Raw genomic sequence first — 23,686 nt, 5'->3', positions numbered from 1 at the left:
GAGCAAGGATTCATGAAAACGAAACTTGCTCGGAGAAATCCCTCATTAACTTTTACTAACCATTAAAAGCTGTAGAATGAGCTGAAAACGAATGTACACCAGGCACTGATATGCGGGAGAAAGCTTAAGGCGTGCTTAATTAACGTAAAATAAATGCAATACGACTAAGACTCGCTTTAACTTGGAAAAAGCTTTGGCCATGTGCAAACTTGAATTAGGTAGAAGTAACATGACTAACTCACTTTGAGAGGGAAAGCTCTCACAGAAGCGCCAGATTGACTAATATGCGGTCTTGAGGCACTGCATGCCCGGCATCTGCTTGCTTAAACTAAAAGGAATGCTGCTATTATTAATGCGTTTGCTCAAGAGAATAATAATAACATGGGATATAGTAGAAGTGGATAGTGAACAGTGAAAACTATATATTTGACAAATTAACATCTGTTTATGATTCCTCTATTGATAGTGAACATTTGGGCATGCTATCGTACATGACTGAAAGAAAATGGCGATGGATCAATTGGGAGCTGCGCATGCTCAGTAAATTCATGATGTGACACGATGACTGAAAGAGCTGAATGACTACCAAAGAACAAGGACAGAAGTCGTGAGAAAAGGAAGGCGTGTATCCCTCGTCCATGGAGTCTGTATTAAACCTTAAAAAATATTGCAACAATACATGTATGATAATTAAAGTAGTGGATGAGCTACATGGGAAGGGTTTGCGGAACAAAAGAACTTTGATAAAAATAAATATGTCAGCTTGGTATGATGAAAACTCCACTAAAATATATATTTTATCATTCCGAGTTCAGGCATACCAAATTCAAATTCCTGCAATGTTACCTGGGTCAGTTAGGATTTTAAGATGTTATATTCAAACTGCCCATTCTGGCGTTTGAGGACAGGTAGTCTTGCAATAGTGAAAAACATAAATGGCTGTAATTCACTACCAGCACATGCCACACACATCAGGGCATGTCCTACCTCTTACATACAATGCACCCTGTCATTGGGCCTACCTTAGGGGGGTGTCTGATATGTAGAAAAAGGAAGGTTTAGGGACTGGCAAGTGGGTGCACTTACCAAGTCGACATGGCAGTACTAGACTGCACACAGGCTCTGTAGTGGCAGGCCTGAGACACACTTTACAAGCTGCTTCTGTGGGTGACACAACTAGTGCTGCAAGCCCACCAGAAGCATTTGATTTGCAGGCCCTGGGCACACATGGCGCACTGTACTAGGGTCTGACAAGTAAATTAAATAAGCCAATCATGGAGTCGCTAATTCATTATATCAATTTAACATAGAGGGTTCTTGCACTGTGGCACTGAATAGCAGTGGCACAGTGCCACAAGCATCTAACCAGCAAAAACATATCAAAAACAGAGGAGAAAACAGCAAAAAATGGAAGGGAGACTCACGCCAATGGTTCCAGGTCTAACAGAACCCATAAGAAAAAAAGCTTTACTACTTAGTCATTTAGGCCAAGAAGGGCAACACATTTTGCATAATCTTTCAGAATTTGATACACCTTTGGATCGATTTGGGATAAGTAAACAGAAGCAATTAAAAGGTAAACAAATACATTTTCGGAGGAACCATTTGTTCTTTTGGAGAGATTTAACTTTTTCGAAAGAAAACAAGTGACTGATGAAAACATTGAAGAGTTTGTTTCTACTCTTAGGCTTCTAGCTTCTACTTGCAACTTCAGAAATACTTTAGATATGTATGTGAGAGATCAGCTTATTTATGTTTGTAGTGAGATAGAAATAGAAGAGCAGTTATGGGGTGCAGGGATCCTACTCTTATTGAGGTTATAGATATTGCAAACGGTATCAAGCACTCGCTGGTTTCATCTAAGCTTATGGCTCAGGATCAAACAGCACTTAAAGTTAAAGAGTCTGATACTTTTAATACAGTGCAAGTAAAAGATAAGAAGTCAGGCTTCCAGCATGAAAAAAATCTAGTTTTCCCTGTTATCGCTGTGGTTCAAAATCACATTTAAGTAATAATTCCAATTATCCTGTGGTAGGGAAGCACTGTGTTAAATGCAAGAAAATTGGAGATTTTTTAACAGTGTGCAGAGGGGGACAGAAACAACTTAGGGTTAACAATGTGGGTATGGAGATTGATGAAATGGCCCAGGACATATCAAATGAAGTGTCTAGTATTGTTTTATTGAGCTGAATAAGGTACAAAGTCCAATATGTTAAACTTTTTTATAGCAGGGTGAAATCAGTGGCATAGTTGTAAACCATACAATATACAGCAGCCCTAGCAGGCAGATTATCTTGTCGCAATCCCACAGCATGTTACATAACTACAACTAACTTAGAACAGTTGTCTCCGATCCTTCCATCCCTCCCTTCCCCTGAGTCAGAATCAAAAGCTCATTGTGTGATATCTCAGTTGGTGATGCAACACTTAATATGATGGCAGATTCTGGTGCTCATAGTAAGAAATTAGAGCCTCCAGATGTGAATCCCAAAGCCTTCAAGGAGCAGGACAACAATAGTCTTGTGTATTTTGTGGATGTTTTGACATGCATGGGTAGGAAAGCCAGTGCTAATATATATGCAGCATTAAAAAGACAATCTGGTGGGATGGCAGGATTTAGCCAGATTAGGATTAATGGTGGTTCTGTTATGGTTGCCCCACTGCAAATTTCATTTCTGGGAAAATCATCTGAAGAGAACACAGAAAAAATCACATTGGAGTTTTCAGAAGTGCTTAATGATTAAGTTGGTCACATCACAAAAATTGAACCCCACATTCGGTTGAAATTTGACGCTGTTCCAGTAATACATAAGGTAAACTCTGTTCCTCTAAGTGCACATGATGAATTTAAAAAAAAACACTACAAAAGGTAATTAAAGATGATATAATCACTGAAACCAATTCATCTGAATGGGTCAGACCCATTCTCATTGTCAGAAAAAGAGCAGTAGAGGTTTGGTGTGTGTGTATTACACACACTTAACAAATATATCAAAATCATTTGTCATCTCCTCCCTAAGAACAAGAGTAATTAGCAAATTTGGGCCAAGCTAATTTCAGTCTCTAGATTTAAGATCAGCATACCATTGAATTCCGCTTCATATCACTTCACAAGAATTAACCACGTTCATCACACCTTATGGTGCCTCTAAGTTTCTGAGAATGCCATTTGGATTGGCATATGCTGCCAGTGATTTTCAGAAACGTATGGATACTATTTTAAAAGGCGTAAAAGGAGCACAAGCTTATCAAGCTGTTTTCATTTTTTTTCATTTTTTGTATTGAGAGTTCATAGACATAAATAAAAGGTACAAACGCGTCTCATATGAAATTCCATCAATATAAAGTGGAAGAAGTTATCAAAACACTTATTTACATGCAGAATAAAAATGTACTCGATAGTACAGTCACGATTCCTATGGTCAAAAACAAAGGATCATTTACATTAAAGTGCAATGTGCTACATCAAATACATACATTTTTAAGAGACAACATTTCTTTTTTCCCTATAAATTTCAACATACTATCTTCAAGATCTTGTTTAAATAGAGTAAAAAGAAACCCCAAAGAACCTAAGGTTCAAACACAATAATGCAATCGCAATTCCTATAAAGGGAGAGATCGATCTCATTAAAAGTGCAAAAAGTACTGAATCAAGTACGGATATTCATAAAACATCCTAGACCCTCCATTAGTTATAATCAAAATTTTGTTTTTAATAAAAGTGCAGGGAGACACCAGAGGACCTAGGATTCGAACATGTTCCAGTACTTCTCATATTTTCTTACTGCTCCTGATCTTAATGCATATTTCTTTTCCATCCCTTGTATTTTAGATAGTTTTACTCGCCATGCATTAAAAGTAGGTACTTTGTCTATTTTCCAGAGTTGCAGGATTAGGGATCTTGCTACTAGAGCTGCAATAAGTAAACTTTCCTCATGCATCGAGGCAGCAGAAGAGCAACCCAGAGTTGCAATAGATTCATTAAGTGAGATTTGGGGATCTTTTGTACTTCTGAGTTATTTCTCGATCTCCTCCAATAGATTCCGGATTTTTGGACATTCCCACATAATATGTGTCCAATTGCCCTTCTCTACACAGCAAAAGCACTTAACTTCTATTTGCGGGTATATATTATGGAGAAAAGAGGGTGTTCTATAAATCAACCGTTTCGAGTAAAATTGCATACGTTTAATATTTGCTCCTCGAAATATTACTGCATTGAATTTATTTATTTATTCCAGGTTGATTTACTGATCTGTATGCCTTCTCTATTTCTCCATCTATCCTTGATCTTTTCATACAGCAGAGGAGATGTATTCCCGCTAAAGATTTTTATCCAGATACTGACCTTCCGTTGTATGGGGTCATTGAGGGCTTCGCTAATGCCAGTTTTATACCGCAGATTTTCCATATCTAATTTTTCCAGTGTAGCATTTAGTCTAATAAAAGACCATTTTAAGATTATTTTAGAGTGTTGAAGCCTCATCTCGATCTCTTCCCATGTTTTCCAGCAAATCCCCTCAATGAAATCCTGAATCTTATCATATCCATTTTCTTTCACAGTCTCAATGTATTTTTATCCAAAATGCCCATTTCTCCTGTATACATGTTCTCAAGTCTAGTTGAGTTGTTGATTCTTAGAATGTCATAGTATGCCAAAAGCTGGGATTTTTGTTTTAATAGCCATTGTACGGTCTTATAGAGTATTTGGTCACTCTTGAGGGATCGATAATATTAAGTTCCCTTAAAATCTTTTTCATAAAAAAATTATCTGGTTCTTGAGTATCTAAAAAAAGAAACCTAACACTGTGATGTGCAAATGTTGCATAATAATAATCTCTAATGTTTGGAAGAGATAATCCTCCTTCTGCGACCGAAGAATTTAAAGTGCTAAGTGCCAATCTTGGTATCTTATTTGCCCATAGGAAGAAAGAAAACATACTATCTATCTGCTTAAAAAAGAGAAGCCTGTATTGCGCAAGGAGCTGCACTAAAAAGGAAGTTAAAAATTGGAAGGATAGGAGGAGGAGCTTAGCGTGCATCCAAGATGGTCGCGGAGCCGAGAGCTCCTGAGACCCTCACCGCCTCCTACATCTATCCTGTCACGGAACCTGATTTGAACAACGGGTTATTGTGGATATAACCTTGCTGAACTAATTGCCCTTTTCAAAAATTGATTTGGACGCCGGGAACCGGAAATACTCCGTCCTGACAACTGAAAGCCTGCACCGGGAGTCAGCCTGGGACTCGAGCACCTGGAATACCCGTGGGGCAGTTGAACAACAACGGCTGTTGGAAGAAGACTGCTGCCCCTGGACTACTTTCGGTTTAGTTTTTTCGGCTCTCGTCCACTAAAAGACGGCTGCCCGCTGTTCCTGCCGGTCCATGATACAACTTGATCGGCTGCTCCTGTAGGGCGCCCTGCATTTTGATTTTTTGCAGTTTTATCCGTGAGGAGCCATTCGCACCAGGTCCCAAAAGCCCCCTTGGGGCACACAGCTCAACATGGCGGGCAAGCCTGAAAGCGACAAACGGACGATCAAGAACACGTCTCGAGGTTGTGCCACTCAATCCAACAACATGGATCGCTATACGCGGCCCAAGGGTTCCCCTAGTGGGACTGGTAAAACTCCGGAGGACCTTGGAGGTGGCTCCCAAGACACGGAAGAATTGACTCTGCGGGACATCATGGGCGCCATTGCGAGCATGAATTCATCCATGGGCCAGAAGTATGAAACGTTGGCCTCCAAGATCGACACAGTGGCTGTTGATGTCAGTTTGATCAGGACAGACTTGGCTAAAACTAATGAGAGGGTCAAGTCGTTGGACATTAAAACTGCCAGTCTTACAACTGACGTGTCCGATCTCCAGACTGAAGTCCGGAACTTGAGAGCATCGAGTGAACAGTTTGCCCGCCGGCTCGAGGATTTTGAAAGCCGCGCGAGGCGCAACAATGTGCGAATTATCGGAGTTCCGGAGACGTCTGCTGAACAATCGACTGATCTCCTGGTGGAAGATTTGATCGTAAATCATCTCGCTCCTAAGGGCCTTAGCAATTTCTTTGCGGTGGAGCGTGCCCATAGAGTTCCGGGCGGAAGACACAAACCAGGCGCCCCACCACGGCCCATAATTGCTAGAATCTTTAATTTCAGGGACAGAGATGCTATCTTGCAGGCCTCGAGGACTAGCGGCCCCACGAAATTTGAGAACGCGCCCATCAGTTTCTACCCAGACTTCACCCAATCAGTACAGAAACAGAGAACGGGATTTACCGGGTTGAAACGCAGACTAAAAGACTTGGGCCTGAAGTACGCAATGCTCTTCCCTGCCCGGCTGCGGATTGAACATAATGAACGCATACTCTTTTTTGATCGGCCTGAGGTGGCTAGTGACTAGCTGGACACTTTGTCGACACATCGGGACCGGAAAGAGCAACCTGGAGGTGCGGAAGGCGGCCAGACGGAACAGGAGGAGTAAGGAGACCAGCGTGTGCAGCTCACATACTGTGCAGCGGTGGTTCGTTTTAATTTTGGGTCGATGAGACTTTATGACTATAAACCCTGAGGCAGCGGGGGGATTGGGACTCTTCCTCCTCTTGGGGTGTTCCTCTTTCTTCTTGTAGACTAGTTTTTGGGGCAGGGCGACAGGCACACTGCAAGTTGGGGTGGTTTTTTGAATTATCGCAGAGGTGCAGGGAGGGGGGGTGCGTGTTTGGGGTTTTCCGGGGGAGGAGGGCGTTTTCTTGTTCCTTTTTGTGTTGTTATAGAGGCTACGTATCGTTGTACACTTTGACTCTTGTGTCCTTCTTAGCGTTTGGGGGATTCTGCCAGTATTCATGGGATGGGGGGTAGGGGGTTGAGAGTCTTAAGTTGGAATGTCAATGGCTTATGAGACAGGATAAAGCGGGGGATAGTATTGCAGTACTTGAAACGCCATTCCCCTGTTGTGGTACTATTACAGGAAACTCACTTGGTGGGGAACACATGTCACGATATGAACCGAAGGGGTTACCAGTTGATTGCACACTCAGGGTTCACCTCTGGATCGAGAGGGACTGGTGTTCTTGTTAGAAACTCCCTCCCCTTGGAGGTTGATGATACGGTTCTGGATGATAGAGGACGGTACTCTGCCATTGTTGGTAGGTGGGAGGGTAAGACGATCTCCATACTCTCAGTGTACGTCCCTCCGGGCTTACAAACCACAACGTTTGCTGACTTGGGGAAACTGGTGTTGGGATTTTGGTTGTGGGAGGAGACTTCAACTCTGTTATTTGCGGTAGGGAAGATCGTAACCCTCCCAAAGATCTTACGCAATCGCAATCCTGCCTTGGTGGCTTTCTGGATACACTGGGTCTGGTTGATTGCTGGCGAATATTACACCCCGGACAAGCCCAATACACCTTCCATTCGGGTGCACACAGAAGCCTTGCGAGGCTCGATTACGTCCTCATGCCGGCAGCACAGACCGTATCGGTGAGAGAGGTCCGACATTTGCCCAGAGGCATCTCGGATCACTCCCCACTATGGCTTCTTATTGATATCCAACTGGGAGCCGGGGGTCGGGTTGCCCCGATCAATCCTTGGCATCTCCGTAACCCTGAAATCCGGGCGGGTGTGGTCAAGGCTATAGACAATTACTTTGCTGAAAATGAGGGATCGGTGTCTTCGTCTATATCGTTGTGAGAGGCTTTCAAAACTGTTATTCGGAGCCAGACACTGTCGCTGATTGCCTGTGCCAAGAGACGTACGAATAAGGTTGTGAGACTGGAATCTGAAATCACTGCCCTAGAGACAGACCTGGAGTCCGGAGTCACGCAGGACAAGGTACATGTCTTGAATCTAAAGCAGTCTGACTACAGAGCCTTGGTGACAGACGCTGCTAAGGCCATGAGTCGCGAGCAACAAGGCCGCCTGTATGATATGGGTGACAAGGCTGGGAAATTGATTGCATGGCTGGATAAGAAGGAAAGATTGAATCGAGTGGTGCCAGTGGTTGAAAGAGCGGATGGTGTGCGTGTGGTTGATCCGCTGGAGATAGTGGAAGGGTTTGCATGTCACTTTCACACGGTGTATGTGCCAGTCTCGGACAGGCCTGAGGAGGACTCGCATCTTCTGCTCAGAGATATCGCACTGCCTAGCTTGTCTGATTCTGATAGAGAGCTTATGGAGGCGGCGTTTTCCACCGATGAAATAGCGCTCGCTATTCGCTCCATTCGCTCGGGAAAAGCCACAGGCCCAAATGGTATACCCATCGAGTTGTACAAGTTGTGCCCCAACAAAATGGCGCCGTATCTTCGCGCAATGTTTCTGGAGTCGAGTGAGAAGGGTTCGCTTCCCCGAGATCAGAGATTGGCCTCCATTGTCGCAATTCATAAAGACGGGAAACTCCAAGACTTGTGTACCTCTTACAGACCTATATCACTTTTGAATGCCGAACCTAAGATTCTGGCGAAATTATTGGCAAATCGATTAATTAAAGTGATTGGAGACCTGATACACCCGGATCAGTCCGGATTTATTCCTGCCCGCAATACTGCCTTGAATTTACGTCGCATTCACGGCGTTCTTGCGAGGGCGGGGACTTTGCGTGAGCCGGCCATTTTGGCCTCTCTAGATGCCACTATGGCCTTTGATACTGTGGAATGGCCATATCTCTGGGCGGCCCTTGCGAAGTTCGGTTTTGGCCCGGTGTTCATCAGTTGGGTCAAACTTCTCTATGAGAGGCCGCTGGCTCAGGTGGTTGTAAATGGTAGGGTCTCGGAGCCTTTCACTCCCAGGAGAGGTACGCGGCAAGGATGCCCCCTATCTCCGTTACTGTTCGCGTTTGCCCTGGAACCCCTGGCCGCATGGTTGCGGTGGGAACCATCGCTCAAAGGTATCAGATGGACTCCCGACTTTGAAGACCGCATATCGCTGTATGCGGACGATATTCTCCTGTACCTTACTTCCCCTCGGAAATCGCTGGGAGTACTGTTTGATGTCCTTAGCTCCTTTGGTAAAAACTCTGGTCTGGTGATCAATTGGAATAAGTCCTGTGTCTACTCACTTACTGGTGAGATACCTCTCGTGCCGCGTAACTGCCCGATACAGATCTCGCACACCGGCTTCAAGTACTTGGGGATACACATTTCGCTTGACCCCGTGATTCGGTATCAGCGTAATTTGCTCTCTCCACTAGGCGGCCCTATTCAAAATGATGTCCCTGCCCAGATTTTTGTACGCACTCCAAAATACACTAGATCTTGTGCCCACCAGCTATTTCCGCGAGATCGAATGCCTTCAGAGGAAGCTACTGTGGGGCGGACGACCCCGTATTGCCTTGACTAAGTTAACATTGCCTTGGTATGACGGGGGCATTGCGTTGCCTGACATCAGACGTTATTATTGCGCCTCCTAACTGAGCGCAGTTAATCACGCTATGTACGGCCCTGAGTCCAACCCAGCCTTTGCTATGGATAAATGGCTGCTCCCAGGAGGGGACTATAACAGGGCGCTATATTCCAAGCAGCCGGGTATGACGTTAACGGGACCCACCGGAGTTGCGGTGCGGATTTGGTATAGTGCGAATGCAGCTATGGGCTGGTCGGACGTTGTGACCCGAGCGGCTCCGCTCTATGTCACTGAGAAACTAGGCAATTTATGGACTACCAAGGGTTTCGATAAGTGGGACCTCATCGGTATCAGTAAGGTTGGGGATCTTTGGATCGAGGACAGGATAAAGACCTTCGATGAATTAAAAACGGAATATGCGCTTAAGGACAGGGAGTACTTCCGGTACCTACAGATCCAACATGCGATTGGCTCGGCCTTCCCGGACGGCACCCTCATCCCGGAATCTTCCCCTCTCAAAGATAGAGTGCTTGACGGCCACGTCCCAGATAGTACCATCTCTCTAATATATAAAAAAACTCATAAGTGACCGGACGGATCTTCTTCTACAACTGCGAGAGGCTTGGACCGATGATGGACTGGAGCTAGATGATGAAGATTGGCAGGCTGCGATATCCCCTCCTAAGGAGGCCGCTATCCCGGCACGTCTTCGACTGGTGCAATTAAAGATACTACACCGTGTTTATGTGACAGGCCCCCGATTGTTACGTATGGGTTACTCTGTGGATGGGCTGTGTAAGCGTGGGTGTGGAATGATGGGTACCTTCCTCCATATTATATGGGAATGCCCCGAGGTCGTGTCCTTCTGGAACCGTGTGCATGATGTCATGAAGGAAGTTACGGGAGTTTCGATGCTGCCTGAGGCCCGGAGGTGCCTGTAGAATGAGTGGGAGCCTAATGATTATACGGCTCAGATACAATCGGTCACTTTAGGGAATATGGTGGCCAAAAGGGATATTGCACAGTTATGGGGGTCCTCGAGTGCACCTAGGCCCTCAGCCTGGACAGAGAACATGGACTGGTGCATGTTTCGAGAAAAAACGGCATATCTCGCATGGGGTAGGCCCAAGAAGTGGGGGAGAATATGGAACCAGTGGAATCTGTACCGCAGAGAGATCTGTACTCCCCCTTTTGTGAATCCACCGGAGGTGCTACAGTCCCCTTAGCCTGATGTTCCTTCTACAGTACTGGGCTTAACTGATACCTTGATTGCTTGCTCTCTTTCCCCCTTACCCCTCCCCCCCCCCCCCCCCCCCCTGCTGCTTACATCTCTATCTACTGATTGCATAAGAATCTTCGGATGCGGTTCACCCCCTTCCGGGAGGGACACTCATGTATATAATTCCTGATTTGCCTTGCTATTTTATTTAATTTCTCTTTTTGTTTGTTTACACTTTTACAAAACAAGAAAGTAAAACCTTGATTTATTCTGTGTCTAAATGTATTTTGCTATGACATGTAAGCTTAATCTCCGCCTGACCCCCGGGTTGCCGGCTGAAGCGCTGTGTAACTTTGCTCTACACTGCATTTGTCTGTGTTGGCGACGGCGGCCCTAGTGGTTGTAGGCTTGCCACTGTATTATCATAATTGTCAATAAAGGTTTTCAAAAAAAAAAAAAAAAGTGGAAGGATAGACATTCGAATTAACGCAACCCACTCCATTATTGTCAATGGGAGTTGATTCCATCGTGTTAGCTGAGAACTCACCCTTTTAAGTAATGGAATATGATTTAGTGAATAGAGATCTTCCACTTTTTCTGATATGTAAATTCCTAAATATCTCTTGGGACGGGTATTATATGTCTGTCTAAGTTCCGTTAGCGTATTTACAGTACAATTACATAGTATAATTTCTGTTTTGGTTTTATTTATTTTATACCCACCTATTCTTTGGAAGTCCGTAAACACTTTCATCACTTCTGACTGAGTGGCTATCTTTGGGTTCAGAAATAAAACAAAATCATCGGCATAAAGTTTTAGGTTAGTCATTCCTATAACCGGCGCTGTATGAACTCTTTTCTCCCTAATTGCAATTGCCAGTGGTTCAATGAATAAAGCAAATAAAATTGGGGAAAGGAGACAGCCTTGCTGTGTGGCTCTGTTTATTTGACATGTTCCCACGTTTAATGAGTTGATTAAAATCTGTTCCCAGAGAGTGCCTATAGAGTTGCTTTCATAAAAATACAAATTCGTTCGGAAAATCAAACCTCTGCAGGGTCGCGAAAAGACAGTTCCATGAGACAAGATCAAAAGCCTTTTCGGCATCTAAAAACCAGATCTGTGCCTCTACTTTGTTAACACTAAAAAAATCCAGAGCTTCCCGTAAAAAATTTGAATTGGTATGGAGCTGTCTCCCTGCTATAAAACCACACTGGTCTGCCCTAATGAGTGACCCTACCATCTTATTTAATCTATTTGCAAGTAGTTTGGTAAAAATTTTGTAGTCAGTATTTAATAAACGTATTGGCCTATATGAATTTACCTTTTCTCTATCTTTATCTTTTTTCAGAATACTGACTACTACTGCAGTGCGAAAGGATTCCGGCGGGTCCCCCCCTTGTAGTAGGTAATTAGCAAATATTAAGAATTCAGGGATGACTATTGCAGAGAATGCTTTAAACAATTCCCCTGGGATACCATCATCCCCAGTGGCTTTGCAATTAGGCAGGGAGCTGATAACCAGGCCTAACTCTTCTTTTGTAAATTCCGCTAGGAGCAGCCTCTTAAAATTGCTTCCTAACTTTGGAATTTGTAGTTCCTGTAAAAAGTCGTGGATTGTTTCCAATGTAACCTGTTCAGTTGTCTGATAAATCTCTTCATAATGTTTAAGAAACATCTCACCTATAGATGGTGTGGTCTTCATGCGAACTTTGGTTACTGTATCGTATGTACAGTCAACTCTGTTGCAGACTTGATTTTCTTTTGCTTGCCAGGCTAGGAGTCTCCCCGTATACTCGCTCTCTTCATAGTGGTATAGCCTACTAGCCGTATCCCCTAATTCATAAAAGAATTCCCTCATTTTTGTTTTAGCATTAAATACCTCTTGTTTGGTCGCTGGGGTCCTATTTCTATAGTGCTCTTGATTTGCATGAGCCAGTCTAGTTTGTGATGCCATTCTCTTCTCCCTTTTAGCCTTCTGTTTGGGTATTTCTTTGGAGGTAATTAGGCCTCTCAATGCAGCTTTAAAAGCGTCCCATACTATATTAATTGGGGCCGAGCCTTTATTTAAGTTAAAAAAGACCCTTATCTCATTCTCGATTTCTGTACACCATTGTGGTTCTGCTAGGTTTATTTTATTGTAGTACCATCTTCTTGATTCTTCCTTTTCTATATTACCTATGTTTATTTCCATCTTGATTAGTGCATGGTCTGCGAATGCATTTACTCGATGCCTGCATTTACTAATTTCGAGACTATGTGAGATAAAAAAAAAAATCCAGCCTGGATGGCGGACCATATTTTGCAGAGTGGCAAGAATATTCGCGTTTAAGCGGATTTTGAAAACGCCAATTATCCAATATGTCTAAGTCTGTCTTGCATTCCTGTAGGGCTATAGCAACTTGTGGTTTATTTTGCCGCCGATCTTTTTAGGTAGAATCAACCCTGGGATTTTGTAAAAAATTAAAATCCCTTTCCCCGTATTATTTGCCATGGTATACCTGTCAACGCTTGTCTTAATTGTAAGATAGGGAGCGGATCATCAATAACTGGCGCATATATCGTAGCAAGTATTATGTTTACCTGGTTAATTTTCCCAAGTAGGAATACCCATCTACCACTCATATCTGAGTGCGAGCCTTCAATGTGAAACTGAACGTGCTTGCCTATAAAGATATTCACACCCCTCTGTGATGTTTTCATTTTTGAAGACGCTCTGTATGAACATGAACGTGCTCAGAAAAGGTATGAAATTTGTTTGGAAGACAGTGAGAAGGTCACACATTTGGTTTCTGCCCCTGCTCTTCCATCTCTTACTGCCAGTAAGAAGTGTATGTTGACCGTTGCTGCTAGTCAGGTGGGTGTTGGGGCAGTTCTCTCACAGTGGATTGATGATAAAGAGGTTACAGTTGCTTTCGCATCACGCTGCTTGAAGCCACCTGAGACCAACTATAGTGTAATTGAAAGGGACTGCACATGGGCTGTGGGACGATCGTTTTACCATATATACGGATCAAAAACCTCTTGTTAATCTTCTCAAAAGTAATGAAAATGTAAGCGTTTCTAGTTATCTCAGACTAGTTCATGAAATTTGTGTACCCACAAAGCTTAAAGATTTTGCTTGGTGGAACTTGTGGGGAAAGTCAAGAAGCGTATCAAGGTATCAGCTTTGGCATATTTACCCTATGACTGCACAAAAGGAAAAGATTGTGAATACACGTTTGGATTTAATATAACTCGAGTATAGGAGGGATAGAACTCTTTACAATTCTATACTGATTGGACTGATATATAACCAATTTACTTCAATAAGAGATGTGGCATTTTTTAACTCAATGTGCATGATCCCCGATGAAGTTCAAAATAGATGTTTTGAACAAAACAAGTTGGCTTGATGTTCTTTTTATATTTATGGACTTAAAAGTGAGGAAGGAATAATAAAAACGATTTTTTGCAAACATTGCATTCAATATTTATGGATCAGAATGATTTCCCGAGTGCACCTTTCCACATATGGTAATAAGATTATTATTTGTATTAATCTACAATGTTATATGGTCAAGAATTTTTTTTTTCTGTTTATAAAGGGAAAGGTGTGTTACGTGCTCTAGAGCATGTATTATGTCATTGTGAGAATATTAGTTGTTGCGTGTTCTGGAACCCTTCTTCATGCAAGATTCCACTCAACAGTTATTTTGTCAGTTAATCTGGGACTTTCATGGAGAAGGTCCTTTTCCCGTGGGCTCCACTATTTCATGAATAAACTTCTTTTGATCATACCTTGTGTACATGTATGGTCATTCTAAAAAGAGAGGACTTTGTGAGACATGCAAGAGATAAAGACAAGTATGTGTTGAGTAGGGTGGAACAGGAGCAAGTGAGACTCAGGAAGGAGAGTAACCAGCAGAAGCAGTAATCAGCCTATGTCTCTGAAAGCACATATCTAGCACAGTGACTCATGGATGTGAGGTGACAGCCTGGGATACAAGCGGATAGCGCTAGTGTGGCATGTGGGCAGACTAGTGTGGACAGGCTCACAGGATTCGGAACAGACATGTGGCATGGCGGTATCACCAGTATTACCTAACTGATGCAGAGGAAAGAACTGGTATGTTGGGGCTTATCGGATTCAGCTCCAATTGTTGAATTTTCTGTTCCTGTAACTTTATTTTAGGGACTTTCCGCCTGTTACAAATACATGACATTTAAATGTTTCTCAACATTTAAAAACAATTGCTAAAAAGCAGTTCACTTCTGCATCCTGCTCTTCTAATTTATCTGCACGACGAATCAAAGACAATTTAGTACAGATGACAAACTACTAGTAATCCACATGGTTACATGCCTCGTCGCACGGTGATCCGGCGAAGAGTCACTGTCACGCTCCACTATGTAGATGTAATAAAAAAACATTTTTATACATATACATAGTGTTTTTTTAAGAAGCAGAAATGGCGTGAGGAAAGGTAAGCCCACACCCTGTTTCATTCAGCACAGTGGACCAGTAGAACAGAATCTCTCCAATAATACCTCACGAAGCAATAGTGCGCATAGGCAATATAGAGATGACAAGGGACAAAGACAAGAAGGATAAGCGAGGTAAGGGAATGAAAGAAACATACAACACATTTTCACATTTAAAAAGTTCCTTAAGCCCAGGAATATTGGAAAACCAAGGAGGAAGAAGACCTGGTTATACCAAAAGAGTAAAAGTCGCATGCAATCCTTGAGTTCATTCAAGGAGTCCTACTCCTCCCCCTCAGCTTGACCAATGTAGAAATGGAGTGCCTTAAAGTCTCAATTACCCCACTCACACCACCGGTACACCACTTGTCCTTCTGATGCCAGCCAATGCTACAAATATTTTTGAGTCTGTGCTAGAGCATTTTGGTCGCCTCACTGGCCCTCATATAAGTGATACATTCCTCTGTCCACCTTCTCCATGGACTCAGAAGGTATTCCTTAGACTGAAAAAAATTTGAGGGTGAATCAAAGTGCATGCTAGCAAGCAGGAAATGATGCACAGCACTAAAGTCTAACAGCCACATGCATAAAAAAAAACGGTGGTATTTTTGCATTTGGTATCCATCATCCCAAAAGCAAAGATAGCAATTTAAGTAATATATTAATTGCGATTACTTAAATTGCGATTGTATTCAAGGAATCGCAAATTGAGATTCCTTAAATGCAATTCATTAAGGTAAAAATATCTGCAATTTCGCTAATAGGGGGCGCAAATTACCACGAAGTTGAACTTCATGGTAATTTGCAAAAACTTTGTGCATTTTTCAAAGTTTCTTGTTGCGCACACACATGCTCTTAGGTCATGTGTGTGCGCAACATATGTCCACAGATCAATTTCAGGGGGTGCAACAGGGTGTCCTTTTGACACCCTTGAAATTGCATTCTCAATTTGCGATTCACTAATTGAGAATCGCAAATTGAGAATGTCTACCCATTCATTCCCATGGGCCTCTAGGTATTACTTAATTGCGAGTCGCAATTAAGGAATGTTTAGAAATTACTATTTTTTAAGCGATTTCTACATGCATAGGCTTTTGCGATTCCTTAATTGCGATTCCTTAAAAATTGCAATTAAGAAATCGCAAAAGCCAACATTGATGCATGTGCCTGTAAATTCCCAAGAGCTTGCATTTGTGATATACTTCTAAAGTTTATGAATGCATATAACATGGAAACCATGGTGGCATATGAAGAGGTTCTCACATATGGATCCACCACAGTAATATGTGTTATAGTCAGTAAATCCTGACCGCCGATTCCTTCACCAGTTTGCCCAGCTTCAAGCATAGTCACCAATACTCCACTTACTATAGTAATTCTGAGATAGAACAGTTCCAAACCTTGCACCAGGGCGCCAGATATTGGGACCGATCATTGTTGAGCCATGCTAGCGCTGCGACTGATGTACAGACAGGTGATTGTTTATTGGTTTATTGCAGTTGGAACCAACATCTATGCTGAACAAAGGTGCAGTTAGGCACCATCCTGCACTCCTTGTCACATTTTAAGAAGTAGAACCGATGCAAGGTGGCGTGAGATCACACCTTGTTTTATTCAGCACAGTGTCCAGTATAAAAATAACAGTGTCCTAAAGAAGCTCCACAACTCCACCTCATGCATCAGAAGCGCACATAGGGCATTTCAAAGATGACAAAGGAGAAAGACTAGAAGAATAAATAAGGTAAAGTAAGGAAAAGAAACATGCAACATATCGCTTGGCGCTGTGCTATCTAATTGACTAGCATATTTTCAAATTCAGAAATCTCCTTTGAGAAAATGGTAGGTTCCATACAGTATCTATTTTTTATTCACTATTCGGTTTTTATAGTTTCTTGAAAAAAATGTGAAAGTTTTGTTAAAACACCTTTGTTTATCTCCTCGAAATTGACAATTGTGGTGCTTTAAGAGTCACAGAGGAGTGAGGTATTTTTCTCTTTAGGTGCAAAGGCATACCACGTCCAGTGAAGGCTAAGGTAGTCAATCAATATAAGGGGATGTGCGCGTGTGCAACTCGGGGTATTATTTTAATTTCATTTCAAGATCTTTATTTCGATTTGGTAATCATAAAAGATATACAGAAGTACATAAAAGAAGAAAAAAGAAAAAATTAGGATGAACAGTAAACATAACCTGGTCTATTTCCGATTTGATAAAATAAATACATATTTTAGCCTAAAAATAATGCATAAGATAATACTATCTAGGCATTGCAAGGAAAATTTCATAAAACATGCTAATCGGTATCATAATTAATGCCCCATCACTAAAAACATTAAAACTTGAAGCCCAATCGCTTTCTTACAATGGCAACAAAGAACAGGTACCTACTTACACTAAAGACAACCGATTGAGTTGTTTCTGCTCTTAAAATTCTTTCTGCTTCCCAGAAGCGCACAAACCCAAAGAGACGACAAACGGGTTTATCCATTTTTTCCTCAAGTGTGTATAGGCAGGACAAAAAAATAATATATGCGCTACATCCTCTTTGGCGTTTGTACAGCACAATTCGCATTTAATTAGATAATCCTTTACTATGGTACCCTTCTTACACATCAAGATTCACATTCACATCAGCACTCTTGTATCTTTCATACTCGTGGTGAAAAAATGTATTTACTCAGTTGTAGTAGTCAAATAAACTTTTACAGTATACATAAAAAGTGATGATGTATCATACTGACAAACTTGGAATAATAGAAATATTTTGAAAAACAACAATTTCATGAGAATAATGAAATCAACAAACTAAAAGTTTATTTGACTACTACAACTGAGTAAATACAATATTTTCACCACGAGTATGAAAGATACAAGAGTGCTGATGTGAATGTGAATCTTGATGTTCAAGAAACACGTGTTGGTATCCATATTTAACCCTGTGGCTCAGAAAGGGAATTCACATCAAGCACCAGCCACATTTCCAAACTTTATCAACCTTACAAATTACAACAACAAAGATATTCGAGTGCGGAGTCAGTTTTCCAATTGGCTTTGACCCTTCTTATACAGCCATCTCGAGGTATTAGATTTAATCTGTAAAATACCATAACGAAATTTTAAATACAGCGATTTCACTAGAACTGGTAAAATCTCATCCATGAATGGCTCAAATCTTCTCCATCTTTACATTAAGAAACTTAAGAGAAAACGAACCCAAATCAGAACTATGTAACTTAGAGTTTCGGATGAAGTCCCAGTATTCTCCTTTAGTTGTTTTTTGCAGTTTAGTGTAAGGGACTCCGGATATGACCAGTAATGGCTTAGTCCTAAATTGGTTAACCAATCCTCAATGTGATTCAGCCATACCAATTTGGTTAAATTTTCTTTTTAAATAATTTCCTTTAAAGCCTCTCTATAATCTACTAATTCACTTGTCAACCACACGCGAATCCAATACAATAATGGACGTAACGCACCGTGGTCATCAGTACGGTGGATGTCCAGATCCAGCATCAAAGGAAAGAGGGGTGTACGTTGAGGAAGTGCTAGAATATTCCTAAAAAAGGTATTCTCATGTATTGCGAATGCTTGGTTACCACAATGTCCCCATAATTCTGCTCCATATAATGAAGATGCCTGTGCTTTATATTTATATAATTCTAAAACCGGTGAAATTGCTTTAGTATAACTACTCTTGTATTGTCTTACTATAGGAACCAAATTCTGAGTTAAAATTGTCTTACTCTTGTTTATTTGCGGTTTCCAATTAAGTAATGCCTAGATAATCAAAACTAGAAACATACTGTATTTTTTCTTCATTGACCAATAGTGTTTTTCTAAAACTCCTATGCGGATTAATCGCCATGTACTTTGTTTTCGACCAATTAATCTCAAGACCCTTATTCATAGAGTAACTCTCAAAGGTGTCCTGCAAATTTTGTAACCCTCGCGGTGTCTGAGAAATTAAAATAGTATCATCTGCGAATAGCAGAGCAGGCACATAGTCTCCACCCAACTTAGGAGAGTCATGCTCGCAGCCCCAGAGGGTCTCTGGTATGTCGTTTACATATAGAGAAAACAATGTAGGAGCCAGGAGACACCCTTGCCTGACACCTTTACTAATATTAATACGCTCTGTCAATTCGCCATTAGGACCCCATCTTACCCTGGCATAGTTCGCCTCGTGTAGTCTAACAATTTGCCCCAAAATCTCCCCAGGGACCCCCATGTCCCTCAGTCTCAACCATAGGGCATTTCTGGGAACAAGGTCGAAAGCCGCCCTAAGGTCAACAAATGCCACGTAAAGATGCCCCCTCTTAATTCTGGTGTATTTCCTGATGATACATTAAAATCTAAATACCTGGTCAATTGTACTAATCTTCTCTCTAAAATCCGCTTGATACTTAGTGAGAGTACTAGTTTCCCCCATCCAAGTACTTAGCCTACTTAAAACTTGTCTCGCAAATACTTTTTGAAGAACGTCCATAAGACTAATGGGTCTGTAATGGGCCAGATTCGTGCGGTCCCCCTTTTTAAAAATCGTAACAATCTCAGCGCCCTGCCAGGATTCTGGAATAGGTGCGCCATTTGCAATTTTATTGCAAAGACAATTAATATATGGGGCCCAGTTCATATATATTCTCATGTTTCCATAAGTCTCCAGGGATTCTGTCCAGTCCTGGAGCCTTGCCTGGTTTTAATGTCATAATAGCATTAATAGTATCAACCATATTAAAGCATAGCGGTGTTGAGGTTAAATTAATTCCTAGTTCATCATTGGAAGGAGTTGGTTCGTTAATACTAAGTGAATATAAATCAGAAAATGTGAGACCCACCTGCTAGCTTCCAAAAACCTATCCCTACTTGGGGTGCCACAACTAGAACCTCTAGCAATCAGGCCCCAAAACATAGCCTGATCTTTCCTTTTGCATGCATCCAGAAGATCAGACCTTATTTTCTCGTCCCAATTTCTCTTTGCCGCACTAGTTGTAGCCTTATACTGCTTCCTTTTTTCCCTTAAGGCTACTGCATTATTCATTTTAGAAGCTATTATGAGTTCCTTTTTTGCATTGCGGCATTCTTTATTATACCATCTATTACCCTTAGCTGCAATTTTCTGACTATTTGAAAGAGGCTTAAGAGTTTTAGTCAGTATATCACCAAGACCCAGGGCCATATCTATATGGATCTGCATAATAAGGATCTCTTGTGCTTCAGTATCAACAAACGGAGACATCAGATCCACATAGAGATCATAGATTTTTTTGACTATGACATCTTTCCCCAGGACTATTGGCCATTTAAGAGTTCTACGGTTATTAGATGTCAGAGGGTCAATGGTGGAACTGACTGGAACATCTCTAGTTCTACACTCCAACTCAGGGTATTAACAAGTGTATTCCTTTTCATGAGAGGTGCTGAGCAAAAGAAGAACAAACCTAAGGGTTAAGAGAGAAAGAGAAGAGAACATGATCCCGAAGTCATTAATACACCTGCACCAAACACAGCAGTGGCTCTACAGAGAGCAAACAAAATAGGTTGACTCGTGCATCTATTTCTTTAACCTCATGCGCGCTATTTGAATTCAGCACCTATGCTGAGATTTTAAAAAACCCATGTTACATGACGAGCTGGGCTCGTCATCAGCGTGCGAGGAGGCTACACCATGACAAGCCCAGCTCGTCATCAGCGTGGAAGGGGTTAAGGACACCATATTGAAGCCAGGTGTTTTTCGTACATTAAAAGTGCAATCTAGATCTTTGGTGGAGTTGGTTCAGTTGAGCTGAACAAGGATTACATCTCCCAGGTTTTTAAATGAAGGCTAGGAAATGGAACTTGGTGTCCCAGATGACAAGGAGTAAATATAATAACCTTATATCAGAAAATGTTAATACTGGTTGAGAGTAGCTCGCTTTCCTCATGCAATTGGCACAGTTATGTACGCTCTCACAGAATCTGAGACTTATGGCCTCATTGAGATTTTGGTGGACAGGGTACTCCGCCACAAACATGGTGGATTATCCTGTCTGCCAAACTAACAGTCTGCCTGTTCTATTCAGAGTCGGGTGGACGTCATGTTTCCTCCGGTGGGAACTTTTAACAATGGCTCAACATACTTGGGGCCTTTATTGTAAGTACCTCAGATCATGCACTATTTACTAGGAAAAGCCTAGTGTTCCTGAACAACAACAAAATGAAATATCTTAATATGCTTAGTTTTTAATATTTTCATTTCTTTTATACAGTGATGATGTAAGCAGGCATGGATTCTTACCTGCTGCACAATGCTCTCTGGGCACTCTGGATTCCTGTTCCCCGAATCTGGCATGCTCAGGGTAGTGTCCAGCTGGAGTACGGGCCGGTCATCTGTTCCTAAAGCCGGACCCTCAGGCTTCAATCCTGCAGGTGCGCGGCTGTTCTGTCCATCCTGTGCTCCGGGACCCATGTCGCCCACCTGTGAGGCCTCAGTCCTGCTGGTATCCTCTTGCCCATTGTTCTCACAGTCGTAGAACTCTGCTGTACCTTCCCCTGGCTCCTCCACCAAGACCTCTGCATTTTCTCTGAAGTCGCAGTCATCCTCCTCAAGTCCATCGGGCACTGGGTAATCTTCCAGTTCATAATTACTGAGATTTTCCTCATCCTGCTCCCACAGCCCATCATCAAAGTGTGGGAAGGGAGGGGGTCTGGTGACATATTCTCCCCTTCCTGGTCTGTACCCGCCCCCACCGCTCAGCACCCGGCCACACCCATAAATGGCCCCATTGGACCGCCGCATCCCAAGCACTGGACTCTCTCGTTCCTTGGCCAGGGGCCAGTCCTCAGTGTCCGAGAGGTCGGCAGCCAGTTGATCATCCAGTCTGTTGTGGCCACGCTCGCCGTTCTCCAGAATAGGACGAGGGTGGTGATGGGCAAGTCCCCGCCAGTGCTGAAGTGGTGTGGCAGGGTAGCTGGGTGGTAGGCTGGGATCTGGTGTCACATCTGAGGGTGTCAGCCCATTCTCGTAGGGACTGTCATAGCCATCCAGCAGGTCAGCATCAGTCTCTTCTGAGTCCCGGTGTTGGCGTCTGCCTGTGTAATGAAGAGAAACAGGTGGTTAATTTCGCCCCCATTTTCTGCCACTTAGCTAACCAAGCATCTGGCAGTCCAAGAAGTAGAAAGAGGACTGTACAAAACAGCATGCTCGGTAGTGTCGTCCTGCAGATCTGAACACCTTCTAATCTTCATATTTCAGTAAGCGACCATGAGCAAAGAGCAGCAGCTACAGCGTCACCAAACATATCTCTAACGTCATCAGACCTTGAAGCCACTGTATCCTAAAGTTGCTTGAATCCATAGGCATCAAGAGACCCATATAGCAAGGTGCAACAAAGAGATGTCCGCCGAGAACCAACAAATCACCTAACTACCATGTCTGTCTTTGTCACAGCCCATTCATATCAGATGTGTCCATACCCTGGCGTCAGACATGAAACTGTCCCTGCCAAAAAAGGTCTTTCCTTGTGCTTGAGTAAGGCACTTATGATGCAAAAAAAGGTTTTTAATTGTGTATCCAGCAATAAGGAAATGAATTGTACGTGCAATAAAACCATGTTATACATGTTTCAAGCAGGAACCTGAAGACAAACTAATTTACGGTAAAGATCAGAGGCAAGCTTTGCCACAAGGGTAAGTCACCAAATTCCACTTCCTAAATATTCTAAGCAAGCTTGCTGTAGAGAATTACAGACTCTGTGCTGGAATGTAGAGATAGGATATGATACTGCATAAGGGCGGACCAAGTCCATTGACCATATTGCTTGCAATGCAGACAGTTATATGGGATTTGTTTATTGAACAGAAAACCAGTGCACTGTGGACAGTATAGGCAATAGGGGATCTTCATGCACAATTCACAAGATTACCTAGACAAAACCTGTCCACACTGTCGATGAAGAAGCCACAGAAATTGTAAGTAAAGTAAACCATTCTTTGTAGTGTTACCATTTTTGGTGCAAATAACCAATCCCAGATTGTGTGCTATCACAGGGCCAGAATGTGGGACCAGAGGTGGGCACCATCTATAGCTGAGCTGCCAATCTGAGTCAGTTAGACCCACAATTGAAATCTCCGTCTTAGGTTCAAAGAGTTTCTTCTACGTTTTGTCCTTCCAGCAGCTAATAGCAGTCAGTTAGTAAAATTGTGCCTTGATTCAGCAGAAGCAAATGACAAATATAAGGAGATGAGGGGGGGATGATGTGGCAGAATGCATCATTTCCCATTGTAGGCCGGTCCCTCTGCAGTGTGAAGTTCGAAGAATAGCTCCAGCTGTCAACACACACAGGGCTGCATGCTGCAAGGACTGAATGAAAACCATCCAGTGCGCACTGCCGATCAGTGAGTCAATGCTGCCTCGTGATGCATTCTAAACTGTGGAAAGCATTCGGCTGGGCCACTGAGTAGTGGTGGTTGGAAGCCCCTCTTGCCTTGCCAAGACGTTTTGTGAGCATTCGACTGCAGTGGTCATCTTTGAATGGACTCCCAACCTTAGTAAAACAGTGTGGAGGTCCCATGAAGTAAGGAAGATACCAGCCATTCTAGGAAGTCTGCCACTTTTACCCCTGAGCCCTCAAGTCTTGAGAGACAGCCAGGAACAAACAAACAAAAGCAATACGTCCATCTAGGGATGGGTCAACA

General features: G+C 42.5%; 1 protein-coding gene across 3 annotated transcripts in view; it reads right to left on the bottom strand.

The window, feature by feature from the left end:
• Positions 1 to 23,686, bottom strand: part of JPH4 (junctophilin 4) — a 412,372-nt gene that overhangs the window by 104,906 nt on the left and 283,780 nt on the right. For all 3 annotated transcript variants that reach the window (XM_086923699.1, XM_086923700.1, XM_086923698.1), the window contains exon 5: positions 21,288 to 22,081. In XM_086923699.1, the coding sequence (XP_086779825.1) occupies positions 21,288 to 22,081 (794 nt within the window). The remainder of the gene's footprint in view (positions 1 to 21,287; positions 22,082 to 23,686) is intronic.

The sequence above is a fragment of the Lissotriton vulgaris genome, chromosome 5 (assembly GCF_964263255.1).
Source record: "Lissotriton vulgaris chromosome 5, aLisVul1.2, whole genome shotgun sequence".
Taxonomy (NCBI): domain Eukaryota; kingdom Metazoa; phylum Chordata; class Amphibia; order Caudata; family Salamandridae; genus Lissotriton; species Lissotriton vulgaris.
Note: the sequence above shows the minus strand (reverse complement) of the source record. Positions and strands in the feature narration are given on the sequence as shown.